Source organism: Aspergillus welwitschiae, assembly GCF_003344945.1.
Source record: "Aspergillus welwitschiae strain CBS 139.54b unplaced genomic scaffold BDQ94scaffold_10, whole genome shotgun sequence".
Classification (NCBI taxonomy): domain Eukaryota; kingdom Fungi; phylum Ascomycota; class Eurotiomycetes; order Eurotiales; family Aspergillaceae; genus Aspergillus; species Aspergillus welwitschiae.
In genome coordinates this window covers 797,016-822,313 of record NW_020798704.1, presented here as the reverse complement: position 1 = coordinate 822,313, position 25,298 = coordinate 797,016, and the positions used below count along the sequence as shown (strand labels likewise).

At 49.7% G+C, this 25,298-nt stretch overlaps 9 protein-coding genes across 9 annotated transcripts; 4 read left to right on the top strand and 5 right to left on the bottom strand.

Annotated features, from left to right (window-relative positions):
* Nucleotides 1-1,300: 1,300 nt before the first annotated feature.
* Nucleotides 1,301-1,954, bottom strand: BDQ94DRAFT_140545 (uncharacterized protein). Its single transcript, XM_026765645.1, has one exon. It carries the CDS (start codon nt 1,640-1,642, stop codon nt 1,331-1,333), a length of 312 nt encoding a protein of 103 aa, XP_026628297.1. The 5' UTR covers nt 1,643-1,954; the 3' UTR covers nt 1,301-1,330.
* Nucleotides 1,955-2,306: 352 nt separating this feature from the next.
* BDQ94DRAFT_140543 (uncharacterized protein) lies at nt 2,307-2,873 on the bottom strand. Its single transcript, XM_026765644.1, has one exon. It carries the CDS (start codon nt 2,861-2,863, stop codon nt 2,582-2,584), a length of 282 nt encoding a protein of 93 aa, XP_026628296.1. The 5' UTR covers nt 2,864-2,873; the 3' UTR covers nt 2,307-2,581.
* Nucleotides 2,874-3,760: 887 nt separating this feature from the next.
* On the bottom strand, nt 3,761-5,391 carry BDQ94DRAFT_168924 (serine/threonine protein kinase SAT4; the record flags this gene model as incomplete). Its single annotated transcript, XM_026771177.1, has 2 exons — nt 3,761-3,892; nt 3,952-5,391. 2 exons carry the CDS (start codon nt 5,389-5,391, stop codon nt 3,761-3,763), a joined length of 1,572 nt encoding a protein of 523 aa, XP_026628295.1.
* Nucleotides 5,392-8,233: 2,842 nt separating this feature from the next.
* Nucleotides 8,234-9,153, top strand: BDQ94DRAFT_140540 (uncharacterized protein). The gene has a single exon (XM_026765643.1). The coding sequence runs from the start codon at nt 8,714-8,716 to the stop codon at nt 8,984-8,986; it is 273 nt and encodes a 90-aa protein (XP_026628294.1). The 5' UTR covers nt 8,234-8,713; the 3' UTR covers nt 8,987-9,153.
* A 797-nt stretch (nt 9,154-9,950) lies between these two features.
* Nucleotides 9,951-11,314, top strand: BDQ94DRAFT_140538 (uncharacterized protein). The gene has a single exon (XM_026765642.1). It carries the CDS (start codon nt 10,648-10,650, stop codon nt 10,936-10,938), a length of 291 nt encoding a protein of 96 aa, XP_026628293.1. The 5' UTR covers nt 9,951-10,647; the 3' UTR covers nt 10,939-11,314.
* Nucleotides 11,315-14,473: 3,159 nt separating this feature from the next.
* BDQ94DRAFT_168923 (uncharacterized protein) lies at nt 14,474-14,930 on the top strand (the record flags this gene model as incomplete). The annotated part of the gene is made up of 2 exons (XM_026771176.1): nt 14,474-14,675; nt 14,764-14,930. The coding sequence occupies 2 exons, from the start codon at nt 14,474-14,476 to the stop codon at nt 14,928-14,930; spliced, it is 369 nt and encodes a 122-aa protein (XP_026628292.1).
* A 354-nt stretch (nt 14,931-15,284) lies between these two features.
* BDQ94DRAFT_11676 (TRAPP subunit BET5) lies at nt 15,285-16,528 on the bottom strand. The gene is made up of 5 exons (XM_026763685.1): nt 16,187-16,528; nt 15,902-16,112; nt 15,681-15,826; nt 15,526-15,614; nt 15,285-15,476 (listed from the first exon to the last, which is right to left on the bottom strand). The coding sequence occupies exons 1-5, from the start codon at nt 16,221-16,223 to the stop codon at nt 15,459-15,461; spliced, it is 501 nt and encodes a 166-aa protein (XP_026628291.1). The 5' UTR covers nt 16,224-16,528; the 3' UTR covers nt 15,285-15,458.
* Nucleotides 16,529-17,014: 486 nt separating this feature from the next.
* BDQ94DRAFT_11666 (putative calcium/calmodulin dependent protein kinase) lies at nt 17,015-20,149 on the top strand. The gene is made up of 6 exons (XM_026763683.1): nt 17,015-17,211; nt 17,344-17,413; nt 17,543-17,692; nt 17,761-18,552; nt 18,611-18,748; nt 18,818-20,149. Exons 1-6 carry the CDS (start codon nt 17,126-17,128, stop codon nt 20,003-20,005), a joined length of 2,424 nt encoding a protein of 807 aa, XP_026628290.1. The 5' UTR covers nt 17,015-17,125; the 3' UTR covers nt 20,006-20,149.
* Nucleotides 20,150-21,257: 1,108 nt separating this feature from the next.
* On the bottom strand, nt 21,258-23,009 carry BDQ94DRAFT_11648 (putative AT DNA binding protein). The gene is made up of 3 exons (XM_026763678.1): nt 22,551-23,009; nt 22,363-22,477; nt 21,258-22,214 (listed from the first exon to the last, which is right to left on the bottom strand). The coding sequence occupies exons 1-3, from the start codon at nt 22,590-22,592 to the stop codon at nt 21,340-21,342; spliced, it is 1,032 nt and encodes a 343-aa protein (XP_026628289.1). The 5' UTR covers nt 22,593-23,009; the 3' UTR covers nt 21,258-21,339.
* Between the last annotated feature and the right edge of the window lie 2,289 nt (nt 23,010-25,298).

Below are 25,298 nucleotides of genomic sequence, written 5' to 3'. Positions count from 1 at the left end.
GGGGGGGGGGGGGGGGGGGGGGGGGGGGGGGGGGGGGGGGGGGGGGGGGGGGGGGGGGGGGGGGGGGGGGGGGGGGGGGGGGGGGGGGGGGTGTGTGTGTGTGTATGTTCGAGATCAAAGAACCGGTAACTCCGTTAGGTGGAGGACAGAGTGGGTTGCTGGATATAGTAGGTGTATAATGTGAGGAGAAGGGGGGGATTAGGCACTGTGTTGACTGAATGAATGCGAAAGGCCCTCAGAAAGCAAGATGCCCGATGCGGGACGGAATGATGTTCGGAGACGTTCGATTGATCGATTGATTGATTGGCGTGGCTGTGGCTGTGCACTTTTCTGCCTGTTTTCCGTGGCTGTGTCACGATTATTTACTAAATCTTACTGTTCGGTTTTTAACTTACAGCCCTACGAAATGGAATGTGTAAAATTACCCGCGAAAGTTTACGAAACAGCCGTTTTGAACTTCCGAGCTGCCGGTTCTGCTCGTTTCTGACGTCATGGAGGCCGGCCCCTCCCCTCCATGTAATTAATGGAATTTGGCAGCCTGCAATTCGAGTCTTTCTCCAAAAGATAGGGATGGTGATGTCAAAGAGGAAAGGGGGTGGGTTCGCCTTGTGCCTGAGTACAACTTTGGATGTAGCTAGAGACGTCATGATGCCAGCCAGAATCGGGCGACCATCTTAATGTGACACAAGCTACATCGGAGTTTCGATGTTCTGTTGCCCTATGGGGCAATCAGAATGTATCGATACTACAACATCATCTTCATGCCGCATAATGCATTTCATGCGATGGCATTAGACTTCATGTAATAGTGTAGCATTCATCTGGAGTGCATCGAGATTCTGTCAAGTGACAAGTAGAAGTTGTAAGCGAAAAAGTATGGGGTACATGCAAACCCTGATCTCAATGTTTGTGGTCACACAAACATTCTTCACGCGTTCAATACTCCTTAGACAAGCGCACACTATTCAAAATCACCTGCAGCTCGATGCTTCTTATGCCGCGGGTATCGTATACTAGGACGAGCATATTATTCATGCGCAGCAATCCGCGTCTATCCGCGTTTTGTCAGAGCCATCCTCAAAGACCGCAAGGTCTACCAATGACGGAGCGAGACAGTGTTCATCGCTCCAGCATTCCTGAAGATGATGGATCAATACACCAGGGAATCAATCCTATTGTGAAAACCAATTAGCAACAACTTCATTGGACATACCCGCACCCTGAAAATCCAGGTATGCGTTGATTGTACATGGTATACAAAGAAGAGGGCACCAAATTGACTTCGCAATGAGAGACAATTTGCCAAGTATAATCGACATTGGGACCTCCTTTAGTTTGGAATCCAGACCCAAATCCTGCTCCATGAGGTTAGTATGGCCAGCCTTGCATGGTTGACATCCACCTGATTTCCAATTCGGCCTTCAAGTGGGTGTTCCTTGCCTTCAGGGTCGTGGTCGTTGGCGGCCCTGGATTGCCCATAATTAGTTTCTCGGCTTAGGTAAAAAATGGTGCTGCCTGTCCAAGTTGCACGGCGTGATCCTTCTGGGCGAGGCCAACTGCATAGGGCTGGCCAGACTGCCGAGGGCGGCATTCCACTACGGGATCGGGCAATGGCTCGAACAAAGGGGGATGAATCATGCATGCTTGGATTGAGTCGAAGACGGTCAGGAGAAATTAGTCATTGATACATAAGGACAAGAGAAAAAGGTGCTACAAGATAGATATGCAGTGGTGTGTTTGTGTCGTCGAACGGACAAAACGATCAGAAAGCTAGCGGACACACAAAATACCTATCGATTCCAACAGACAGACAGACAGACCTGCTGAGCGCTGCTGAGCTGTTCGAGCTCCACCAGTCCAGGGTTTCAGCAAGCTAGCCTTCCTCCGAGGATCGGTTCCTATTGAACTACGGGCTCGCGTTCCTTTTGGGGCTGCATAATGCGCCAAGCAAGCTTGATCTGGCTCGCGTCCGGCGTCTCCTCCGTTTGCAGCTCCGTACGGCGCATGTTTTGTTGTAATGACCCCTATTGATTGGACAGCCGGCCTACCTGAGGCACCTGATGCATCTGATGCACACGCCCATCTCAGGCGTACCTAGGTACATGAAATGGAGTCTTCCAGACCTCCAGACCGGTTTTCTTAACCATTGGTTCGGCATGGAGTGTTGGAGGATGGGAGAATGCTGTGCGTCTTGGCTGCCTAGGAGATCTTGGCATCGATAGAAGTATGGGCCCAAGACAAATAGTAACAAGTCGCTCACGCATCGGCCTCTATGCTAGTTGTACTTTCTGATTCAAATGCCCCTCATGCAAACATTATTGGATGGATCCACACCTTTCACCATCCTGAAGTCAGAATTTTTTTCTTTTTTCCCTTTGGCTTGCTGGAAGAAGGTTCGCCCTATTGCAGACGTCGGCGTGTAACCATTTCCAGCTGTTCAGAAGGGAGAGCCAGAAGCTGGCCTACCTTGCACAGGGCCCGTTGCTGCTTGCATGATTATATGATCGGAAAATGTAGCTTTTTTCTTCCCCTCAGAAGTCGGGGTAGGCATGGTATCCAGCAGCAAGTAAAATAAGGGCAGCTAACAAATGTTGAGATGCCCATAAGAGTCATAGTCATCATCATCAGATATCGGCCGACCGACTGGGAAAGGGGGGAAAAGGACTGTAGAGTGTGGGAGGCTCCATATTTCCGAGCCCAAGCAGACGCTGCCAACTGTACTCCAGTCGGTCATCGAGCTCCTAAATGATACTACCGCCATTTGGTTCGGACCCGAGGTCTGTCGGTAGGGTCGAGCCATGAGTCCGTCTACTCCGGGAATAATCGCACGGGGAAGGAAAGGCTGATGAATGGGGAAAATCATATACGATGAGATTAAGGAGGAAGCATCGAGCAAGCCACCATACTTCCTGTTTCTGCAGTGTCAGGCCAACTCACCATGACTCCCGCCGGCTCACCCCCAAAACGCCTTCCTAGAAATGATGCTCCAAATCTCAACAATGCGCAGGTGTATTTTCAAAATAAGATGCGGAGGCTCATTGTTATACTGGATTATGTGCTGCAAATGGGGTATCCCAAGATAAATCACACCGCCCATACTAATACAACCTCCCGATGCTACATCTCACAGAACCCATAATGCTCCAACACCGTCGATGAGGATAAATATATGCGCGCCCAGACCCAGAACAAGAGAGGTAAAAAAACAGCCAGCATGATCAACATAACCCGGGCAGAAAGAGAACTTTCCCCTATCGGTATTTGTCATTCAGCCACTGACAAGGCCCATTAAAAACGCATATCGGGAAATGAGACCAATCAAAGAATGCCTGAGATGCATGAAATGCGACAAGAAAAGGTATCGAACGTAGGAGAAAAATAGAACCATGGCGAAAATGAAAAAGCGGGAGAAATGGAAAGGTGGCTCATAGGTCATGACTCTTCGTTGCATTGGCATGAAAACATGACGACCAAACTAAGCCCATAAGCTAGTAGGCAGATGATGAAAAAGATGGAAGACAGGAAACATGCGCCGGTATAGTAGTGTAAAATCAAAGGTGCCTCCTTCTATAGAACAGCTCAGAAGGACCGGGAATAAATAGAATAGACAACCCTCCCAAAAGGAACGGGGGAAACACATAAACCGCCCGGGTTAATGGTTTTTGAGCAGTCGCCAAAGGCAGACAAACAGAAACAGGCAGACCACCATCAGGGATACACAGCCCGGAACAACGTCCGATCAATCCGTCGAGACCATGTATCAGTATCCCTCCTCACCAGCCTTGCACAGCTTGATCTCACGAACCCACTCGGATTTCAAGACTTGCGAGGCATTGATACGGCGGGAAGGATTTGGATCCAGAATAGAGTAGATTACGTTTCGGCAACGCGCCTGGGAGACGTTATGAGCCAGTGTCAACTTGAAGCGAGGGGGTCCGCTCAAACACTTACCCGATGCAGAGTTTCAATGGGAGCGTAACCATCCTCATGCTTACGACCCTCCAAATAGCGTTGGTAGAATTCATCCTCGTCCTTACGGGCCACACGCCAGAGATGGCGTCCGGTCCTCATGGCCATGTAAATGACGCCCGTCGCCCATACGTCGACCGCTCGAGGGTCGAATTCCTTCTCGACATATTCCTCCGGGGCGATGTAAGGGGCTGAACCACAGAGACCCGCAGTCATGTGAGCTTCCTTTTCCCATGCCATGCGGAAGCATTCTCCATTTCCGAAATCTGTAATTTTGAGAGCTCCGTGGGTGGTCAATAACAAGTTCTCAGGCTTGAGGTCACGGTGGGCAACACCCATCTCGTGCATGTATTCCACTCCACGCATAAGCTGCTTGAAAAAGCAATCCGCCTCGGCCACTTCCAGTTTCCCGGCCGCCAACACGAGGGTATAGAGATCGCCTCCGGCGCAGTACTCCATTACCTCACAGTAGTCGCCTTTGGCGTCCTGTAGAAGATCGAGGGTGTGAATGACGTTGGGATGGCGAAGGGAAGAGGAGATGCAAAACTCCGACGTTAACCGCTTCTGATACTTCTTAGTCGTCTCCTGCGGACGACGACGGAACTCTTTGACCGCATACAGCTGCTCAACTTTGGAGTCTCTCGGGTCCACCTTGTGGGATATCCGAACGATACCGAAGGCGCCGCGGCCAACAATCTCCTGGCATTTTCCATATTTGTCAACCAGCGAAGCTGTGGCGTTGGGGCCGCCCTTCTTGTCAGCGGCCAGCTTGTCCCGTTCGTTTTTAAACTGGTCGATCCATGTAGACATAAGCGATAGCTGTTGCTCGTCCACGTGATCGTCCTTCTTCCTGCCACCGCCCAGCATGTCACGTAGTAGATCCGTCAGCTTCTCCTGTCGTCTTGCGCTGCGGAGGTGATGGTTATGAGTGCCATCTCCGGGCAACTCAAACCGTTTGTGAACCGGGGCAGCTTCTTTATTATCTTTGCCATTGCTGGACTTTGGCTTCTTCTCGGCCTCCTCTTTCGTAGACGCCTGTCGCGAGGGGGCTCTGGAGGATGGCTTGGAGTTAGGTTTGGAGGAGGGTTTCGAGGTGGGCTTGGATTGTTTGATACTGGCGTTCGAGGGAGCTTTGATGCTTTCTGTACTGCTGTCTGAGAAGTCGCGATGCGATTCCTGCTCTTTCGGAGTCGACTTCCCAGTATTGGAGAACATGCGGGAGATGCGATTGGCCATGGTAGGTCTAGCGATCTTTGCGGGGGTGGGAGGAACGGGGAGGACGTCCCCGTTCGCGGCGGACAGATTCATGCCCGCTAAAGCACGTGTTACCTGGGGCTCTCCATCTCGAGAATCATAGGAGATCTGTGACGCTGCGGTGGAGGAGACTGCGGAAGGTACTGGTGAAGCAGATTGTGGAGTCATGTGCGGTAGTGAGAAATGAAGAGTACACGGAGGTGAAGAGGCACAAGAATGCCCCCCGTGACAAGGTGGGAGAAGATTAAAAGCCTACAGCACGAAGCTGCAAAGGCCAACGACAATGGCTATGGAAAAGAAATTGAGAGATGAAGAAGAAAGTTGGGAGGGACGGGGGGGGAGGAAGAGAGAAAAAAGTTGCGGTGGCCCCAGTCGGTCGTGGTGGTGGCCTGAGGCGACGGGGGTTGTTCTTCTAGAGTGACGAAAGTGATTTTGGGTTGTGGAAATTACAATAAGACTTTTTCTTTTTTTCTTTTTTCCCTTTCCCCTCCGTTTTGTTTAGTCAAAAGGGTGGGCAAAATAAAAAATAAAAATTCCAGCCAAAGAAAAATTCAAATAAGAAATAATAAAATAATGAAAATGAGAAAAATTCGATTTTAAAAAAAATAAAAAAAAGCACGGCGCAACAAGGCACGGGAATGCCCAGATGGAACGGTACAGACAAGACTAGGGTCCTTGAGAGAGAAGACTTGGCTCGTTGCCTTGCGAATTCCGCTAAAGTCAGGAGGGAAACAGCTGTTGTGCCGATGAAAATTACCCCGGGGGAAAGGCTCTCGTAAGAAAATAGGGAAGAGGAGGGAAGAAGGCTCAGCCTAGTCCACCGGGGGCGCTCAGGTTGAAATACCCTAACTGGTACCGTAGTACGCCGCGGGCGTCGCAGGTTGGTGCCGGGCAGGTAACCTAACCTGAAGTATGAGACTCTGGATGATGGAGGCAGTGGTCGAAGTAACCAAGCAATAGTTAGCTGAGGAGCAACTTATGGGGGGGTGGGCTTGCTTAGTTAGTAGGAAGTCCCCTCTTCTTTCTCCTTCCAACTACCTAAAGGAACCACAGGTCCTTTTTTTTTTCTTTCACCCCCATTCGATGAAATGATTTTATTATTTTCCCGTTTTTTATTATTATGGTCTTATTATTAATCATCTTCAAATTGTGGGAACCGGATACAAGCCTCTGATTGAGGTTACAAAGATGAGGGACTTTCCCGTTGTTACCGCATGTGGAAGAAAGGACAGCCCCCCTCTCTCTATGTGTGTGTGTGTCTCTCTTTCGGGTTTTTGATCTAATCAGTATCAGTTGTCTTTCTCTCCTTTTGTGCTCCCCTAGTGGGAATTCCCGGCTCGGGTCAGCATCGAGTAATACTTCTACTAATAACAATGAAATCAAGGTGAGGAAGGCAAGAGAGAGTCACCATACACTCTCGCTACCGCTTCCCGTTCGCAGGTCTGCGTTGGCCTTCTGTTACTGTAACGGTATGGTATCATACAGTTGCAGCCACACTCGTTTCCACTGAGCAATATTCTGCTCGGAAATGTCCAGGCACTTGATCCCCAATGTAGCTGGTTACTATTCAGGGTTTTTTTAATAGGGATTCGTTGACCGATGACTTCATATGCAGCTATTCTCGAGTCGAGACCTGTTCCCTTAAAAGAACCCTGATAATCAGTTCTAATGTGTGGAAAAATAGCAGTGACTAGTATTCTACGTAGTGCTTAATCCGCAAATCCGTCACGAAACCAGAGTGGCGCGGGCGTCTCTGCTCCTCCAGCAGCAGCGGCAGTAGTAAGTGACTGACTGGCAATTTACCTGCTTTCTAAGAAAGACAGGGCTGTCCTGTCCTGCAAGACCAAGTCTCCATCCGCTGTAAGATGTAAGATTAATTCGGAAGATCCTTGGAGCTAATACTCCGTTACTGGGGCTGCTTCCGCGTTCACATTCATCAGCTACTAACCACTTCCTCCGTGTTGCTTTTTGCTAGCGATCCCGATGTCCAGTCAACTGCTTCGTTGTCCCGTCGTCATTTACGCGCAACCACTCAATGTTAGTTAAGATAGTTACCGACTGTCAAGTTGTCTTTGCGACATGAATGGGTCCCAGAGCCGATGGGATCGCAGATTGTCACTCTCCTTTTCTCTTTTGTCCAAACCAGCTTGACTTTTCCCCTCATTTGGCTACACGAAAATCAGTCGGATGACGTTCGCCTTGCGACCACTCTCTGCGCTTGGTCTCGCTTGGTCTCGCACAATCCCCCTTCCACCCTCCTCAGAACCATGACGTTTGTGTCATAGCCGCTGTCCGTATCGAGGATGCGATTAGTCACTGACTCCGGAACGACCTTAAATTTCGGATCACAACACTGCAGATGCCGCACAGCCTCAATCCAACCCTCGGTCCCCGCACATCATGGATGATGGGGTGGGGGGGGAGACCGATGGCTTGGGTGGCTCACTGGCGTAAAGCACGAGTGGTCGGATGTTCGACTAGTATCGAGTATAGTATAATATAGTATGGTAAGTAGTAGTCGGATGCCTGGCGTATTATCGTTACTATTACGGTTCTGAATACCTAGTAGTAGTTAGTTACTTGGCCGGAGCTTCGTGTGGCGGCTCCTCACCAGCGTGGCAGGGCGGAGCCACCATCAGCTTCAAGTATGATTCTGATTATTGATGAACTGATAGCCAAAGCCATCACTTAAGTTACTCAAGGGTCATGCTACCCGCATGAGGGGTAACATTTACGCCCCCCAAGAAAAGTAAATCATCCATCCAAAACAACACATACAAGTAAATCAAATAAGTGGACTGCACCAGAGTGAATACTGTGGTTAGCGGCGGCCAACCTGAACCCTCTTGACCCCCTTCAAGGGGAAGAGCACCCACCAGTCGTTGGCTGCATTTCACGGTGGCCTCTTTCTCCATCTTTGACCCCATTTCTGGTGTGCGCGCACTTATGCCAAGCATATATCTTGTCTGCCTACAGCTGGCCATGTCGTGTCTGCTTTATCTCATGCGATCCTGCAGATTCTTTTATGACAATCATTGAGGGGCTGAGGGTCGCTAGCTCAAGTGCCACTAACCAGACGGGAAATACAGCCACTGCTATTACTTAGTCGGGCAGGTGGGCTGGATGCCCTCTCGGTGGCACCGATACTACTATACAGCATACAGCATATGTTACTACCACTACTATCATACTAGATATGTATGTTGTCGTCAAAACATCTCCCCGCGCCAATAATGGAAGGTGCTACATGGACCTTTCATTAATACTTACATACTATTTCTGATTGTCTGGACCACCTGGTGGTAATGGTGGTGATTCTAGCCAACAGGCTCTATTCTTGACCCGCAGAAAGGTAGTATCTGTCTCTGAAGGCCCCTTACTTAGGTGTTCTTAGCCTGCGATCAGATGAAGAAATGTCTCTCCGTTTCTCTCCTATTCTCTTGACCACCGGAGCCTTTTTCTTAGTCTGCGATGGAGGCAACTTTCCTTGATGCACATCCCCCCATTTGGGTGTCAGATACCCGATTTGTTCGTGGGGGGCCAAGGTCAGCAGGGTCCAAACTTCAAGGGCGAACGGATGTCGAAACTTATCAAACCACATAATGTTTCTGGAGCTGATCAAGAAGGAGGAGGAGCGGCAGCAGCAACAACGACAACAATAACAGCGGCAGGCCAGGCCGAGTCGGACGCCGCCTCTCGTACCCCCAAGTGCTTTAAACAAGCAACTATAGGATGCAAGTCAAGTAACTCTCAAGCCGTCTGACGGTCATTGCTCTGCCGAGCATGTCCATCATTGGCATCTCAGAGAGCAAGGTAATCATCTGCAGCGCTACTCCTACCTGGCGACCACTCGGGGGTGTACTATTGCAACAAACACTCCTGCTTTATGCGGACGGGCTAGCGACGTCCTCCGGCTTGTCACGACTGAACGAAAGGCGATACCCACCAGTGCGCTAAGAGGGTTGCAAATGACGTGGGTTCTCCATGAACAGCTGCACCGGACCTCGGTCGTAAAGGTTTTAGGTTGGCGGACCTTACTATGATTTAGAGGAGGGTACGGAGTAGTACTACTGTGTAGCTGACTGGGTATTGGTGCAGTGGGCAGAGGTAGGGATGGTTAATGGATTGACAGCCACCCTGGCCCATGTCATAGGCATAGCCCGTATGTTGATTTGCGGAGATCCGCTGATAACCAGCGTGCTCCATGGGCATACCTAGCAGCAGCAGCAGCAGCTTGCTCCATCCAACCGACTTGTCAGTACTTAGTAGTGACTTGCGGAGAGCTAAGATAGCGTCTCTTTTTGTTGGGCAAACAAATGTCTCGCAATGGGGCTATTGTCGCTTGTCAGGATTGTACCACTCAGGGTAGTACGAACCCGAAAAAACACACACGCACACAGAGATTTGGAGCTTTGAAGTTCCCACGCGACGAGGCTAGACTAACTAAAAGTTGGGGGCAGAAGAAGGGGAGTGAAATGGCCTGCAGGTGCTAACTCGACACCATACCAGTTACTGCTAGTTACACACAGTTTCCTCTCCTCACTCCCTACAGAACACACAGTATCGACCTTCTATCGGATCCACCATCCACCACCCACCACCAGTACCCGTGTTCCGGGTGGCAGGATATTATCCAGTGGATAGGGAGATGGAGGAGGAATAACCTGAAGGTGCGGCGGATGCCCCATGCTTTTTCCTTTTTTTTTTTTCTTCTCCTCTCCACTACTGCATGATGTATCGACGGGAACACACACGGTGGACGGATCGCGTTCAGATTCAATTAGCACGAGGGATTTTTCCCAGCCAATGATAGGGAGAGCGATCCAACGAGAGAAGAAAGGGAGAAAAACGGTCCCGTCGAAATTAGCATGATTGTCCAGTCCGCGATGCAGCTCAAAGTGGGAATGGATGCACCACACCGAGTGGGTCGGTTCCGAGGACTTCTCATGTCTTGTCTACATTACTAGTCCATGGACACTAAACCTGGCCGAGCCATGGTGGAAAGCTAAGTATTGGATTTTAATCACTGATTCATTCACGGTTAGTCTACATATTTTCCAATCCTCCCCGGTTTTGCAATCCGGTGTATAGTTAGTACCCTACTTTCCTACTGAAACCTGGGTTAAGTACTCCATTAAGGATGTCCCCGCCAGTGGGGGATGTGACGGTGTACCGATCCAGCTTGGTGCGCGTGTGTGAGGGTGAAACTATTCAGTTTCTCTCCAGTAAGAGAAAGAAAGAGAGGAGAGAGAGAGAGGAAGAGGGAGAGGGAAGGAGGGAGAGCTGAGCTCTGGATCTTCCATGAGCTAGAACCTAAGCAGCTGCAAGAGCTACAGCTTGCTTTCCTTTTCCTTTTCTTTTTTACTTTTTCTTTTTGTAAATTACAATTGAATACATATAGCGTTGCAGTACAATCTCGATGGGATGATGGATTATCAGCAAACTACGGAAGTGAGGCCACATCTTCCGTACGTTAGAAGATGCAGTAGTGATTATGATTTGGATCGGATCGCTGATAAAACCGTGGATGATTTGGTGGGATCAACCCTGACTTCGGCTACATACATCTGGGCGGGCGCGACTAAAAAGCAAAAACAGGTGAATGAACAGATCGGCATCGTATCTCTAGCTAGCTTACTTGCTAGAAAAGGTTATAATCATCATTCATTCAGTCAGTCAGTTAATCAGTCTACTGATCAAATGAAGGAAAAGTAAAAACAGAAAAGGAGAAAGCATGATTGAACACTACTACTGTGTACTAGAACAACTGAGTGAAGCAAGTGAACTGGCAATCATAGCTAACCAACCAACTAACTAACCAACTGGGGAGGAGAGGGGAAATTCCACGAGGAAAACTTTTCGGAAACGAGGAACAACCGCCTTCCGATACGGTTTCCGGCTAAGAAAATACCACGAGTGGATGTGAATGTTTTGTTCCATGGATACGGATGAGGTACGCGTGCAACTACTAACTAACTAGTAACTATGTATGTATCCTTCCCCTTCCTGCCGAAAAAGACCCGGCCGAACCCCAGCCTGGTTATGGATACAAAGATGGAGAATAAGTCCGGAGTACTCCGTACTAGGGAAGAAACGGACTTAATTAGAGAAGCAGGGGGAAGTAGGTCACTACACATTAAGTAGGGTCTGTCGGACTTGACTTAGGCACCACCTGTCGGCCAATTTGATGGCAATATGGCATGGTGATTGTTGTTACTTACGGGAAACACTGCCAAAGCTAGAGCTAAATCCCGTCAGGTAGTGAAGCCTAGGCAGGCATCTACTAGGAATCTATCTAGTAAGAGAGAGAAGGAAGAGAAAGAGAGTGAGAGAGCTCTTGGTTGACCGCTAGTATTCCGATCAGACAACACCATTATTTCATTTCATTTCATTTCATTTCGATTCGATTCATTTCGCGAGCAATAAGGGAATAATACTTCACCCATGCTTCTCAGCCCTTGTCGTTTTGCTCTCCCTCTCTCTGCGCATTGATGGGATGATCGAACTGCCAGACTGGCGACCGCCACCCGATTGATGAAAGATGAGCATGGATCCTGGTGACGGGGATAATAGTGTCAGTCAACAAGAGGTCGGGATTCTCGTAATGCCAAAATACGGGGGACTTACTTGCTCCTCTTCTCTCTCTTGCCCTCTCCCTTCCCTGTAAAGTATGGTGAAGATCCAATCCAAGAGCAGCGATCAATTGCGGGCTGAACCATTCTGTGGCGGGAAAGAGAAACTTGCCATGTGGTATGATAATGAAATGGATCCCCGAACATCCTTAATTTCATCGTCATTCTGCTTGCTCCGTATTTACCCCCTCCCCCTCCAATATGCGGGATCCAGACAGCCACCGCATGGTTGATCACCACCCGTCAGTCACCCGGTATCTAGAGTGCCTAGTCGAGACACTTGAGAGACGTCCTTGCGGACCATGCAATTGGTTCTATTCAGCAAAAGAATGCAGCATAAAGCAGCAGCAGAAACCCAAGCTACAGCTGCTCACTATCTCTACCTAACTAAAATGCTTTGGTTGTTCCTTTCCTATCTCCAAAGACGATCTTCTTAGGATCCCCCGTATCTTCCCTCCCTCTCTTTCCCCTGGTTGGACATTCCACTGCGGGATATGACTTCACAGGCACACGGACTCCGCGCACCCCGTCCAACCCAACGTCCATAATCCAACAGCGAGAATGGAGACAGTGGTGGCTTGGGATGCGGGTTCATTCGCCCGGGTTACGGTAGCAGTGGGGAGGTTAACTGTTTAGTTTGTTGGCCCTCTCATTCTAGGATCCCTCTCCACGTAAACTAGCCGAGAAGGCGAATGACTGGACGAGCGAGCCGGTTCAAGCTTTTCGTCGCATCCGCGTGTTCCTTTCCCGAGCCAGATTAAGCTGCTGCTGCTTTCGTTTCTCCTTATACAGATGACAAGGTGCTGCCATGGCTGTGGGTGTGAAACTCATTATGAAGGGACGGTGTGGGACTGACTGCAGCACTCCCGGAATTGCCCTTCCTTCCTTTGCCCGACGATCGGACAACTGCTGCTGCTGCTGCTGCTGCTGCTGCTTTGTCAGGATCAATGTACATGCCCAACTAACTACTAACTTGCCCAAACTCACACAGAAACCAGCTCATTGACTATTTATCTACGACTAGGTATGATGTCGAAGGACAACTCGCATCTGTTCGGCAACACGGCACATCCTGAGTCTTAAGTATCAGCTGATTGTAATCGGAGACATAAATCCTGATCATGCGGAGAGAGAAACTGAACTGAACTGAGCTGAACCGAACCACAATAGTTTCAACATCTCGGACATCGTCTTCATATGTGTTCTTGTCTTCCGACTCCCGACTGACTCGACATAACGGCTTGCTCTCCGATTCAATTGTCCAGCAAATCCGTGACGAAAACAACAAGCCCACCTATCAAAGACCGAGTATAGACTTGGCTCTAAAAAAAAGAAAGTCAACAGCCAAGCTGCCCGTGCTGTGCAGACCAGAAACGGCCCAAGTCCCTCTGACCGTATCTTCAACAACTTTCTTTTTGTTTTTTTTTTTTTGTTGATCGTCCCGTGAGTCACTCACTCAATCCGAGAGCTGAGCTTACTTGGCACAAGCACAACTCGTGTTCTGGCGCACGGCTTCATCCGATCCGTTGAACACAGCCTGCCTCTCTCCTCCGGTTATCCTCGCTCGGAAGGAAGAAACAGTCAGATGAACCATGCCAAATAGCAGTTTGTTAAAAATAGGGTCATGAATTAGATCTTGGTGGTATATGTGTGTGTGCACATACCTGGTGCGATGGGATTGATTAGGTAAGACACATATAGTTAGCGGCCTTTAATCAGACGGGAGAAGAAAAGGCAGCGAACAACAACACCACATCCCGTCACGTCTCCCCCGGGCATGCCGCCATTGGTGTCTTGCAAATCGCTCATCAACAAAAGCCAGGAACACCAAAAAAACATGGGTTCAGACCGATAGGCCCCGGCGGAAGAAGGGAGGGCGGCGGTGAGTGAGCAAAGGTTCTGGCCAGGCCGTGGCGAATTACTTCACGGTGAGTCAGGGCGATGTCATTCCCGCCATTTGAGCTCATTCATGGTTGATATGATGCCGAACCAACCTGTAGCTTCTAGAGCTTTCTGATTTCCCTGTCGTGGGAGCCGTTGGCTTTGATGCTGATTTGCTGATTTGCTGTTTGGGGGGTTGCTACGTTTGGTTCGCCCGCTTCAGCCGAACCAGCCCTACCATGTGTATACAAACTAACTGCACAGCAGTAGCACGTAGCAGCATGCTGCCTTACACAATTGGCCATCCATCTACACTGTATTCTATCCAGAGATGACGATTGAAAGCATGTCGTGACACCATCACCATCACCATCCCCACAATCAATCACCTCAACCCTCTCACACTTGACCTACCTGTAGCACAGCATCGTATCCCAGTATTATCACACAAGAGATACTGCAATACAACACCCCCAAGCAGAGCAAATAAATAGCACCAACTCAATGAAACAAATGACATCTTCCAAACCTAAACCCCAAACCCAAACCCAATCTCATCCCATCAACCTGACATCAATCTTGCATCAACCCATCATCTCCCTCCCTCCATCACTGTATAGAATAAGATATAAATACCCCCCTTCATCTCCCGAATGAGTATCATTTTCTTAAACCAAATCTTCAACAATTCTATCAATCAAATCATACCAAGAAGCTATAGAAGCTAAGCAATCACAATGTCCAACCGCTACGAACGCGAAGCCGAAGACCTCTACGAGGACGAAAACGACCCGTCCCCTGTGTCCGGCACCTTCCACGACAACTCGTACGCGCATGAGACGCAATCGAGTCTGAGGAACCAGGTCCCCGTAGCCCGGGACCAGGCACCCTATGAGGATCCGGTACAGCCGCCTTATTCGAACACGGACCAGCAGCTTGGTATGCTCAACTCTTTACCTTTTCTGTGGACTTTTAAAAAATTGTATGGTTTTAAGGATACATGCTAATGGTATGGTTGTGGATACAGCTCAAGATGAAGACGAGGCGATTGATCAGAGCAATGTGATCCCAGGAAGGACGAGGGGCGCGAAGCCGCAGACTCGGAACCAGTATTCCGAGGGTCCTGATGAGGATGACTTGCCGGATGAGGTGTTGTATGGAAATGTTGGGACTTCAAGTACTCGGTATGCTTGATTGACGCCATGGTACATGGTGTTATGATGGATGATATAATGTGATGTTTATGTGTGTAAATTATGTTGGGAGGATGAATTATGATTGATTGGGTGGACATGTATGCTCTTAATGTTTCATTTATGGAAATTGTATAATGATAAGACGTGAAGTCATAAATTCGTTTCACCCTCATGACCATGAGATTGTGCCTGTTCCTGGTTTGGTCGCTGTCTGTGCCGGACGCGGCCCGGTGTCGGGTTTCGATTCAGGTCTGCGAGCAATGCGCTGATGTAGCTCTGACACTTTGTGGCTCGAGTAACGGACTTGCGGCGTGTGTCGACAGTCGACCGTAAAGGGACTCCGGGGAAGGCATCCGCCGCATCGGACCGTTGCCGCACGACGGCACTCTGATGTCATAGGGATGCAGGACGGGCTGTTCCGCTATTACATGGATGCTTGTTTGTGGTGGCTTGACAATTAAGCCTGGGGCTCAGTTCGACTCAGACCCATGAGCGAACAGAGTGTTCATCTATATCCAAGTCCGTTTCACGATAGAACACGAGTCTGCTGTAGGTTAGATTACATCCGCCTAGGAGACGTTGATGGCACATACCACAAACTGTTCCAGAGACTCTTCAAAGAGCTCATTGTTCACTCCAATGCCACCTGGATGCTCGGTGGGAGATAACGGGTTCTTGACCACTAGAAATAGAGGTGGTCAGCATACAGCTGTAGAGGAGGTCATCGTTTAAACTAGCCAGAGCGTACCGTATTCGACGTATAGATTGATGTAGATCTGCTGCAAAGCAACGCGCATGCTTGGACTCTTGAGGTCCGTCAGCATAACGAACTTGATATTGGTCGGCGTTTCGTAGTAATGGAGCTTGTATTGGCTAGTGCGGTAGGTAACGAAGCTATAAACGTGGCCGAGCGGTCAATGACTGTCCTCCCAGTTGAGTTGCCTCGTCGCTGTAGGGTGGAGTCCTTACTTGTCGTCCTCGCCTCCTAGCTTGCGAACCATGTTGCGCAGGGAGAAAACAGTACCGAAGATGAGCTTGGCATCGTCGTCCGTGGCGCGCGCAGTTTGGCCTAATGTTGCGGGGAGACCCGGAGCAGATGTCTCGGAAGTCGGTCGTGATGATTTGCTGCCTGTCATGGAGGTTGGGCGTGGCAGCCAGCGCCGATTATAGATGCATTCAGCTAGAAGGAAGGGAGAGACGTGGTTAGCAACGTCAATTGAAATGGCTAGGGAGAGATGGATGCGAGGGAGGTACCATGACGATCGAAGATATAGAAGGAGTAAACAACCATAGTGCCGACAAGGGAAGAGTAACAGATTAAAAAGAGGACAGAGTATATATCCTTGGAGCGTCGCAGAGGTGGCTTGAAATGTTCCTTTCCGGCGATAGAGATTCAAGATGATAAGCCCCAGGAAAGGAGATCGAGGCGGGTCTGACGACGGGGGGGGGGAAGAAAGAAGGGGAGAAGAAGGTTAGCTGATCAGTTGAATTAGACTCGGGGATCTTACTCGTGGGCGGTGAGTCGCTCAGATCCACGGATTCTCGATCCAAATCCAAAAAACAAAAAAAAAACAATCCGATTTATACTGAACTCCCCGGTTTGAAGATTCCGTTTGTGGTTGATGGGCTGTAGGCTGGGAATATATCGAGCAGATCGACAAGTGATGCTTGGATGTTCAATAAATCGTGCCTATCACTATTTCCCCGGAGAAATACTGGCTTGACGCCTCGTAATGCTTAGTATCAGCCTTACATAAATCTGCTGCCCTGGGCATCCACTGCTGCTGCTGCTGCTTCTTCACCATCCACGATTTCCCCTCTCAATCCCACCCTCCTCCCCCCTCGATCTGTTTCTCTCCCTCTCTTTCGACTCTGTCTCTAATCTCGCGCCACACCCTCGAGGAGAAAACAAATCTTCCCTCATCTCGCCTCCTCCTCCTCCTCTGGAGTCCCCTGTTCCACAACACTGAACCTTCTTCAGCCGGTCCCTCTTGCCAAATCGTGACTTCGGCGCAACGGCTGCTTATCTCCATCGCCTCGTAAACCCCGATCTTTCCCCACACTTCATCACAGGCAACCGTCATTTTTCCTCTCCTTGTCACAGCCAACCAAGACAGCCAAGTTCCGATCTTTGTGTGAAACACTCGGGCCCCTAAATCCTTGCCGCGGGTGCTCCGTCGTCGACATCTTCCAATGGCCTCAGGGGACGCCGAGCTCCCCCAGCAGGGTGCCAGTCCGATCACCACCGAGCGGCCACCTCTGCCGCCCTTTCGCTGTGTGTGAGTTGCACTGCTTTGCTCGTCTCATCCTCCCAAACTGCCCTCAGGCCTGTCTCTGGCTTTCTTCAATCGTTCATTCTTCCCGGATGCTCCTACATGGGGATACTGATTCACATCGACTTCGGAAATTAGTTCCACCCCTTCATACGAAAGCCCCCAGAGACATCATCGCCGGAACCCGATAGTCAGGCGCCCAGTCAAGGTAGGTTATTTCTATTTTATTTTTATTTTATTGCTTTGTTCATGCGTTCTCATATGTGTTCTTTGATTACCGCTTATGACTACGTCTGCCTCTTCATTGTATAGCTCCGTTGCTAACTGTTGTTGCTAGGAAACGCTTAATGCTCGATCCGAGTATTATACCAGCCAGGATGATGGCACTGCTGAGCACCGGATCAATCAATACGTGATCAAGCAGGAGATCGGCAGAGGCTCATTCGGAGCGGTGCATCTTGCCACTGACCAGTTTGGAAACGAATATGTACTTGTCCCTGCGCAACATCATCTCGGCTATATCCTGAAGAAGCTGACCGAGAATGTACCGTTCAGGCTGTAAAGGAATTCTCCAAGGCTCGTCTACGGAAACGGGCGCAGTCGCATCTTCTGCGCAGGCCTCGAGGCCCTAAGCGTCCTTCAGATGGATTCAACTCCCCGCTGCATCGCCGCGCGCCGGGTGGGGATGAGCACAAGGAAAACGCCCTTTACTTGATCAAGGAAGAAATTGCCATCATGAAGAAGCTGAATCACAATAACCTTGTGTCTCTAATAGAAGTCCTCGATGATCCTACAGAGGACTCGCTATACATGGTCATGGAGATGTGCAAGAAAGGAGTGATCATGAAGGTCGGGCTCGAGGAACGAGCCGATCCTTATGATGATGACCAATGCCGCTGTTGGTTCCGCGATCTGATTTTAGGAATCGAATATCTACATGCGCAGGGTATCGTACATCGAGATATCAAACCGGACAACTGTCTATTGACGAGTGACGATGTCTTGAAGGTCGTTGACTTTGGAGTGTCGGAGATGTTCGAGAAGGATTCAAACATGTTCACTGCAAAGTCAGCAGGTTCTCCTGCCTTTCTTCCGCCGGAACTGTGCGTCGTGAGACACGGTGATGTCTCGGGCAAAGCCACGGACATATGGTCTATGGGGGTCACACTCTACTGCCTTCGGTATGGTAGACTCCCGTTTGAGAAGCAAAGCATCTTTGAGCTTTACGAAGCCATCAAGAACGACCCTGTTGTATGCGAGGGAGAGACCGACGAAAATTTCAAGGATCTGATGTTCCGAATCCTTGAAAAAGACCCGGCCAAGCGCATACCAATGGAGGAGTTGCGGGTAGGTGAAACATAAACGCTGTCTGTACGCCATTGTCTTACTCATAGACTGCATACAGGAACACCCTTGGGTGACCAAGAATGGGCTTGATCCTCTTTTATCTGAGAGCGAGAACACCGCTGAGATCGTCGGTCTGCCCACAGAAGAAGAGATGAACTCCGCCATTACGAGGAATATTGGTCATGTCATGGCCGTGGTACGTTGACACCCTCATTGCAGATATTACTATCGTGGCTGGTAAGATTCAGGCTAACATTTCCGATAGATCAAAGCGGTAACGCACTTCAAAAGGCTGATCGACCCGGCAAAGGCAGACCCACCCATGCAGAGTATACTTGGTCAAGAATACGAAACGCACTTTGTTGAGCCTCCTATGGAGATGGAGCCAGAGGAGAGCTTCACGGCCACCGGCAATATGCCCATCCTCAACAAGAGCCAAAGTCTAAACATGTATAATAGACGACCTTGGGAACGTGACAACGTGCTGCAAGGCTTCCATCAGCGTCGCGAGGATCTAATTCCCAACCAGCCTACCGACGGCAGCGAGTCTCTCAGCCATCACGGTAAAACCGGTCCTGCATCAGGCAGCAATAGCAGGAATGCATCCCGAATGGAGCCTGAACGGAAAGATTCCGGGTCTATTCGCAGTCACAATATCGCCGGCGGGTCGATTGACGATTTCCAACCCAACTCCACCCCTCAGTCCCCATCTCCTTTCGTCCCGCTATCCCGAGCAAGCTCGGTCACCACAAAACGCAGCGTTGAAGGAACCCGTGGCCACGCACGCGATCCCCTGGAGGAGGAATTTCCGTTCCTATACATCGGACCATCAACATACACCGGCTCGTCCAACCAATCCAACATTGATCCCGACACCGATCCCATATTCGAAGAACCCGACACCATGATATCTGCCGAACCCGACGAGATGGATATAGACGCTTCCCACCCGATCGTAAGCGAGTCACCCGGAGCCGCCGACTTCGACATCTACGAGACCGCCTATCGACAAGAAATAGAACGCATCCGAACCCGTACCCTCCCCCGACAAGGCACCATCCCCAAGATGTACCTCACCCGGCGCGTGGAAGGACGAGACGATGTGAAAAAACTTGTAGGACAACATACACCCGATTCAGCTATAGCATCGGGCCGAAAGAACACAGGCCTAAGCCTGAGCTCTGCCGTCAGCGCTATCAGACTCCAACTGGAGCAACAACAACGGCAACAAGAACAAAAAGCACAACAGGCTGCAGAGAATCAAAAACCGGCACCATTCCGCCAATTCGCGCCATCTACCTCTGGTGGTAATCCGGAGCCAGTCGCATCGTTGTCTGCGGCGGCCGGCACCACCACTACTAGTGCCCTTGAGACATCGAATCCATCAGAAACATCCTCGTCAATCAGGCTAAAGTCCTTGCTTGATCGGGTTAGGAGTAGTCAGGATCCGTGATTGAGAGAATGATGGTGGTACCGCCCTGGGTACAGACAGGTTGACAGCGGGCAACTACGGAGTTATGGTTAAATATAATAGATAGAAAGGGTAACATTATTGCCAATGCATGCAGCAGCCAGAAATAAGAAAGAAATTATCTGGCGACACATTCATTCCCCACTGTAGTCATGTCAGATCATATTTCTGACAACGCATAGATATATCAGTGTAATGTAGAATCCTTAGAACACTCGGTATCAATATTGGCGACGAGATGAAACCTCCCCAGCCAGCCACAAGCTCGACATGCGTGCTCATTTCCGAAAATACATACTACGGCGTGCAAGAAATCGGAACGCGCCAAGACCAGTGATGTTGAATCTGGCGCCTACGGGTTTGGAGCTGTGCTTGATGGTGCTTGCTCCTCTTCATATTCTTTCGATCCTCCGTTTGTCTTTCTCCAGAATGGCACGATGACCTTTTGAGAAAAGAGCTGAGAAGCTGTACATACAACCTTGTCAAGATCTGATCACTAAAAAATTAGTAATTATACAATATATTAGGTCCTGACCATAGGAGACCACACGCCCAGAGACAGCGGAGAGGTCGAGGAAATAAAGGAAGAGGAAGAAGAAGAAGAAGAAGAAGAAGAAGAAGAAGAAGAGGAGGAGGAGGAGGAGATGGCTAGTGGAGAAGGAAGAATGCCAACAAGAGAGGGGGGAGAGAGAGGGCACATGATGCAGGACAAGGAAAATTATGCCCAAAACAAGTAATGTCAATAGGTCACGTCATATTCATAATGTTCGTCTGAATGGAGACTTTGAAATAGTGCTCCGAAAGCCCGATGATGTGCAGATTTCAATATGCATGGAAGATCATCAATTCAGTGCATCATTAAGGTGCATGTACGCATAAGGAAAGAAAAAACGCAGGCAATTGATCAAGGAAAGTGGACCAATTAGGACTTGGTGACGGCGTTGACCGACTTTTGCACAGCTTCAGCCAGATATGCGCAAGTTAAGCCAGCCCAGAGAAAGCAAAATTGGACATGTCTGTCGGACGCTTCAACTCGGTTATAGGCATATCAATCCGCCAAGCATGAGCAATCAAATTGTCCATCAAGTCGCCCCGCCGAAGAGCGGGACCCCGATACGCAAGAATGTGAGATGGGGAGAGAAGAAGAAATAACGTATGAAGGATGTGGCGCTCATTGCCTTGCTTTCGTTACATTCCGATTTGCTGGTGAGAAAATCCGAACCAATGCTAACTATCATTCATGTTCAATGTTGTAATTCGTTTGTCATGCCATAGTTATTCGGGAAATCTGAGACGCTGTGTGCTTATTCTTTATGTCATTCCGGCCTGTGGTCTGGTGGTCTGGATATAGGTAAATCAGAGGCTGGTGTGGGCGGTTCATCTGGATATCTGCTAGTAGGATGAATGAGACTCCTCCGGTTGCTTTGGGAGAAAGGATGTCTGTCTGGTGGGAGAGGCTCAAAAGACACCCCCGGTTCCCTTCGTATAAGTGGTGTTTCTCTATGACCTAACTGTAGGGTTCCGGGTGATGGCAAAGTCTGTCTTATCTCCGGACGTGGTAGCTCTCGCATCGAAGAGCTCATGTCTTGATTCGGCATATCCCTCGGTCGCTCGTCGCTACTCGGCCCCATCAGTGGAATTGGCCTCCCTGGCGGAGGAACGTAGTGCATTTCATGTCGTGGTAAATCCTGTGGCCGACTACTGCTCGCCTGGGGCGAAAATGACGGCAACCCTGGCGCGACTCCGGAGGGACTAGTGGGCGTAGACGAAACTTTCAGCTTGTGGGATCCAGACCGCCGTGGGGGTGGATACGTTTCTCCACGAGCCTCAGCAGCTGCTTTGCGCCGTTCCGATTCCGCCTTACTAGGCCGTCCACGCTTCCGTGGAGGCTCTCCTCTGGCAGTGACGCTCTCTGAACTTGGAGACAAGAGGGCCGAAGCTCCACTTTCGCTACTGTAGGAAGCGGTGCTTGTCGCAGGGCGTGGTTGTATCGCACGCGGGGCACGGATTGTTCTGTCAGAAGGAATCAAGGGCCTCTTGCGCAAGACGCTACTGCTCTCTAGAGGGACGGTTGCTGGTACGGAAGGTTCATGGGGTTGCGGAGGAATCGAGCCGAGGCTGTGAGTGACGGAAATTTGGACATGTTGCAGCATGTTACAGAACGCTATTTGGCAGGAGTTGAGGGAGCGACCTGGACAGAATCAGATCAGCAATGCTAAGTCAACTATCCAACGTATGAAAGAATGCCCTCGTCCCAGTCAATGCGAACAGGAGGTGAGTCGCATTAACTCAAGCTGTTCGGGGCAGAGGACAAGCGGAAGGTGCTGGCGGATCTGTACCTGGAGGAAGGGGTATATCCGCCCAGCTTGGGGTAATGTTGAAATCCCTGATCATTCTGACAAGATGGCTCGAAGGCACTCGGGCCTTCTTCAAGATCTCCGTAAGCAGAGTATACTAGAGCCATACCTCCGTCAGCAGAAAGCACCGGTGATTGCGACGGCAGAGGGGCGAGAATTGGAAATCCTACCTTCTCCTCCTCAGTCCATGGCCTCTCTGGTTGATTCGACATAGCCAGCAGACCATGGAAGTATAATGAGGCAGTTTCCCTGCTTGAGGATTAACCCAACACGCGAACTGAATGTAAAACTGACCCCAGAATCTAGACTGGAAGCAAAATATAAAGAGTGACGCGTCACGCGACTACGGATGTAGAACAGTGAAGGGCAAAACACAACGCCAATCAGGTTGACACGCACCAAGCACGAGTCGACAAGGGACCGGAGAAAAGATAACAAGAGCAGGGAAACAATAAAACGGAAGAACAGAATTGCCACGGAGCCTCCCAAATGGAACGATGCGTCTACACCAGTGAGTGTATCAACACGTGGGTTCTTAGATAGAGCAGGGAAACAATAAAACGGAAGAACAGAATTGCCACGGAGCCTCCCAAATGGAACGATGCGTCTACACCAGTGAGTGTATCAACACGTGGGTTCTTAGATAGAGATGCAAAAGCAAGCTAGGAGAGCAGCGAATCGATGTCAAGAAAGAGGAAGAGGGTCAAAGCAATGGTCAGCAAACGAATGAAAGGAAGATGAGCCGATGCACATGGGTTGAATAGCAGACATTGAAAGTCAGAAAATCGTTCACCGGGGTAGTAAAACACATGAGAGATCGCAAGAGAAGAATCAAGAGTAGACGGCGTAAGGAGAGGCTATAGAAACGAAACAACCCAGTAGGAACACCTCCGAATGGATAACAGTTGCCTCTGCGATTCAGGTCACCGCGTTAAACAAAGGCCTGGGAAGGTTCCAAAAGGACGAAAAAAGAAGAAAACAAGGGGAATTAAAATAAAGAATTTAAAATCAAAAGAAGGCAAAAGGGAACGGAGATAAAAATAAACGATGGAACCAAAGTGGATCGTGGCCCTAAGAGAGAAACGTCAGGGCAGTTGGCCGCCGTCGTCGCTGGAGATCGAATGGATTTCTGGAATGAATAGTTTCAACGGTGCATACTGGTACCACCTCGAGGGTGAAAACGAATGTAAGAAGAGGGAAAAGGGGGGAAGAGAGACGCTCGACCAGTAGTGAGGTAACACCGTACCCTCTCAAAAACGTTTTCTAGCCAAACGGACTTTTTAAGTCGGGGCTGCGCAGGAGAGCACTGGTGCAGATGCCAGACATGCGGCCGGTTGGCAAGAGGAAGGCTGCAGGGACTCCTATTCTTTAGCTTCCCCTCTACCTTGCGACCTGCGACTTTTGGAGAGTCGAGGACGAAAAGAGAGCCACAATGGGGTCAGAACTTAAGTGACTTTCGAATCAAGGACAGCGGACCCCAGCCCAAACTGCCAGAGAGGGACTAGACCGGAAGCTACCGAGAAGAGGATAGTGTTTCAAGAGCGATGGTTTCAAATGCCATCAAGTGTCGGTGGCATTCGCAGTAGAGGGGAAGGGGAGAGGGGGGAGGAAAGCCAACCGCACGCTCAACCGGGAGGGGCGCGTTAGCTCTGGAATTTCCGAGCCAGTTCGAATAAGACCAGGAGGGGTGCCAAAAAAGCAGCGAAAGGCTAAAGATGCATGAAAGCTGGGAAACGATGTAAACCCGGACGGGTAACAGGAGCAGGGGGGCCACAAGACCAAAACCGACTCGGCGTGAAGAAGCAATGCAACAACAGCCTGCGGCTACTGCTGTACGCCCTGGCTACGAAATCAGACAAAGTTAAAGTCCTGTGCACTAAATAAGGGGTGGAGAAGTTGGGAAGACGATGGCAAATGAGATGAGAAGTAAAGAAATAACATAACATGGGCAAATAAAAGGGAAAACAAAAATAACAATAATAGTAATAAAAACATAAGAAGAAAACAGAAGAGGATCGTCTAGGCATATCCAGGAAGGCAAGACTTGCCGCCTCTGGGTCAAGAGGCGTTCCTCTGGGGCAAAAAGACCCTCTCACGGGACGCAGCGCGTTCTGACGGTACATGATGGGCGACAGACCATTATTGATGGGTGGGTACGGGCGCCCCAAGATGTTGGGTCAATGGCCTGGAATCGACAGGTTGCTCAGAAATGAAGGCTCTCCTATCCTTAGAGAACGAGGTTCGGGGTTGGGGCCCGGAAGTAGGTAGTGCGGTCGATCCATCCCGACAGCAAATTGTCTCTTGTGTCAGTCCGCGGTACTGTAATGCATACAGTTACAGGAAAATGCAGAAGCATGCATTGGCCCTATTCACGATAGCGGGAATGCATCCGGCGATGACTGGCAGAAAATGATAGCAGCGGAGGTGGTTGATAACCGCAGAGTGGGGGTGTTGGGCTCCGCAATAGGCGCGGACGAGAGCAAAATCCTGGAGGCTGGGTAGAGAGGATGGATCCCGTTAGTGCAGAAGGCGATTGAACGAAGGCTGCAAGGATGTTCCGGAACGGTCAGCCCAGACACTAAGCCGTCTGACTGGATACTTCCAGTCCACTCACAGTGTTGCTCATCCTGTCTAGCATCGGAGCAGATGAGTGCATGGACGAGAGCTCATGTAGACCACCGGGATGAGAATCTCTCTGGAACCTCAGTAGGATATGATAAAAAAAAGGAGAAAACAAACCCCATAACAAATGACAATCAACAACAATAGGTAGCTGCCGGCCACAGTATGGATCGTTGCGTAGAAGCAATTTCTGCGGTCGTTCTTCTCTTCCCTAAATTATTTTGTCCTTCTTTATAAATTCAATTCCCCAAACCCTCGGTTGCATTTTATTTTTCATATTATTTCTTCTTTTTTAT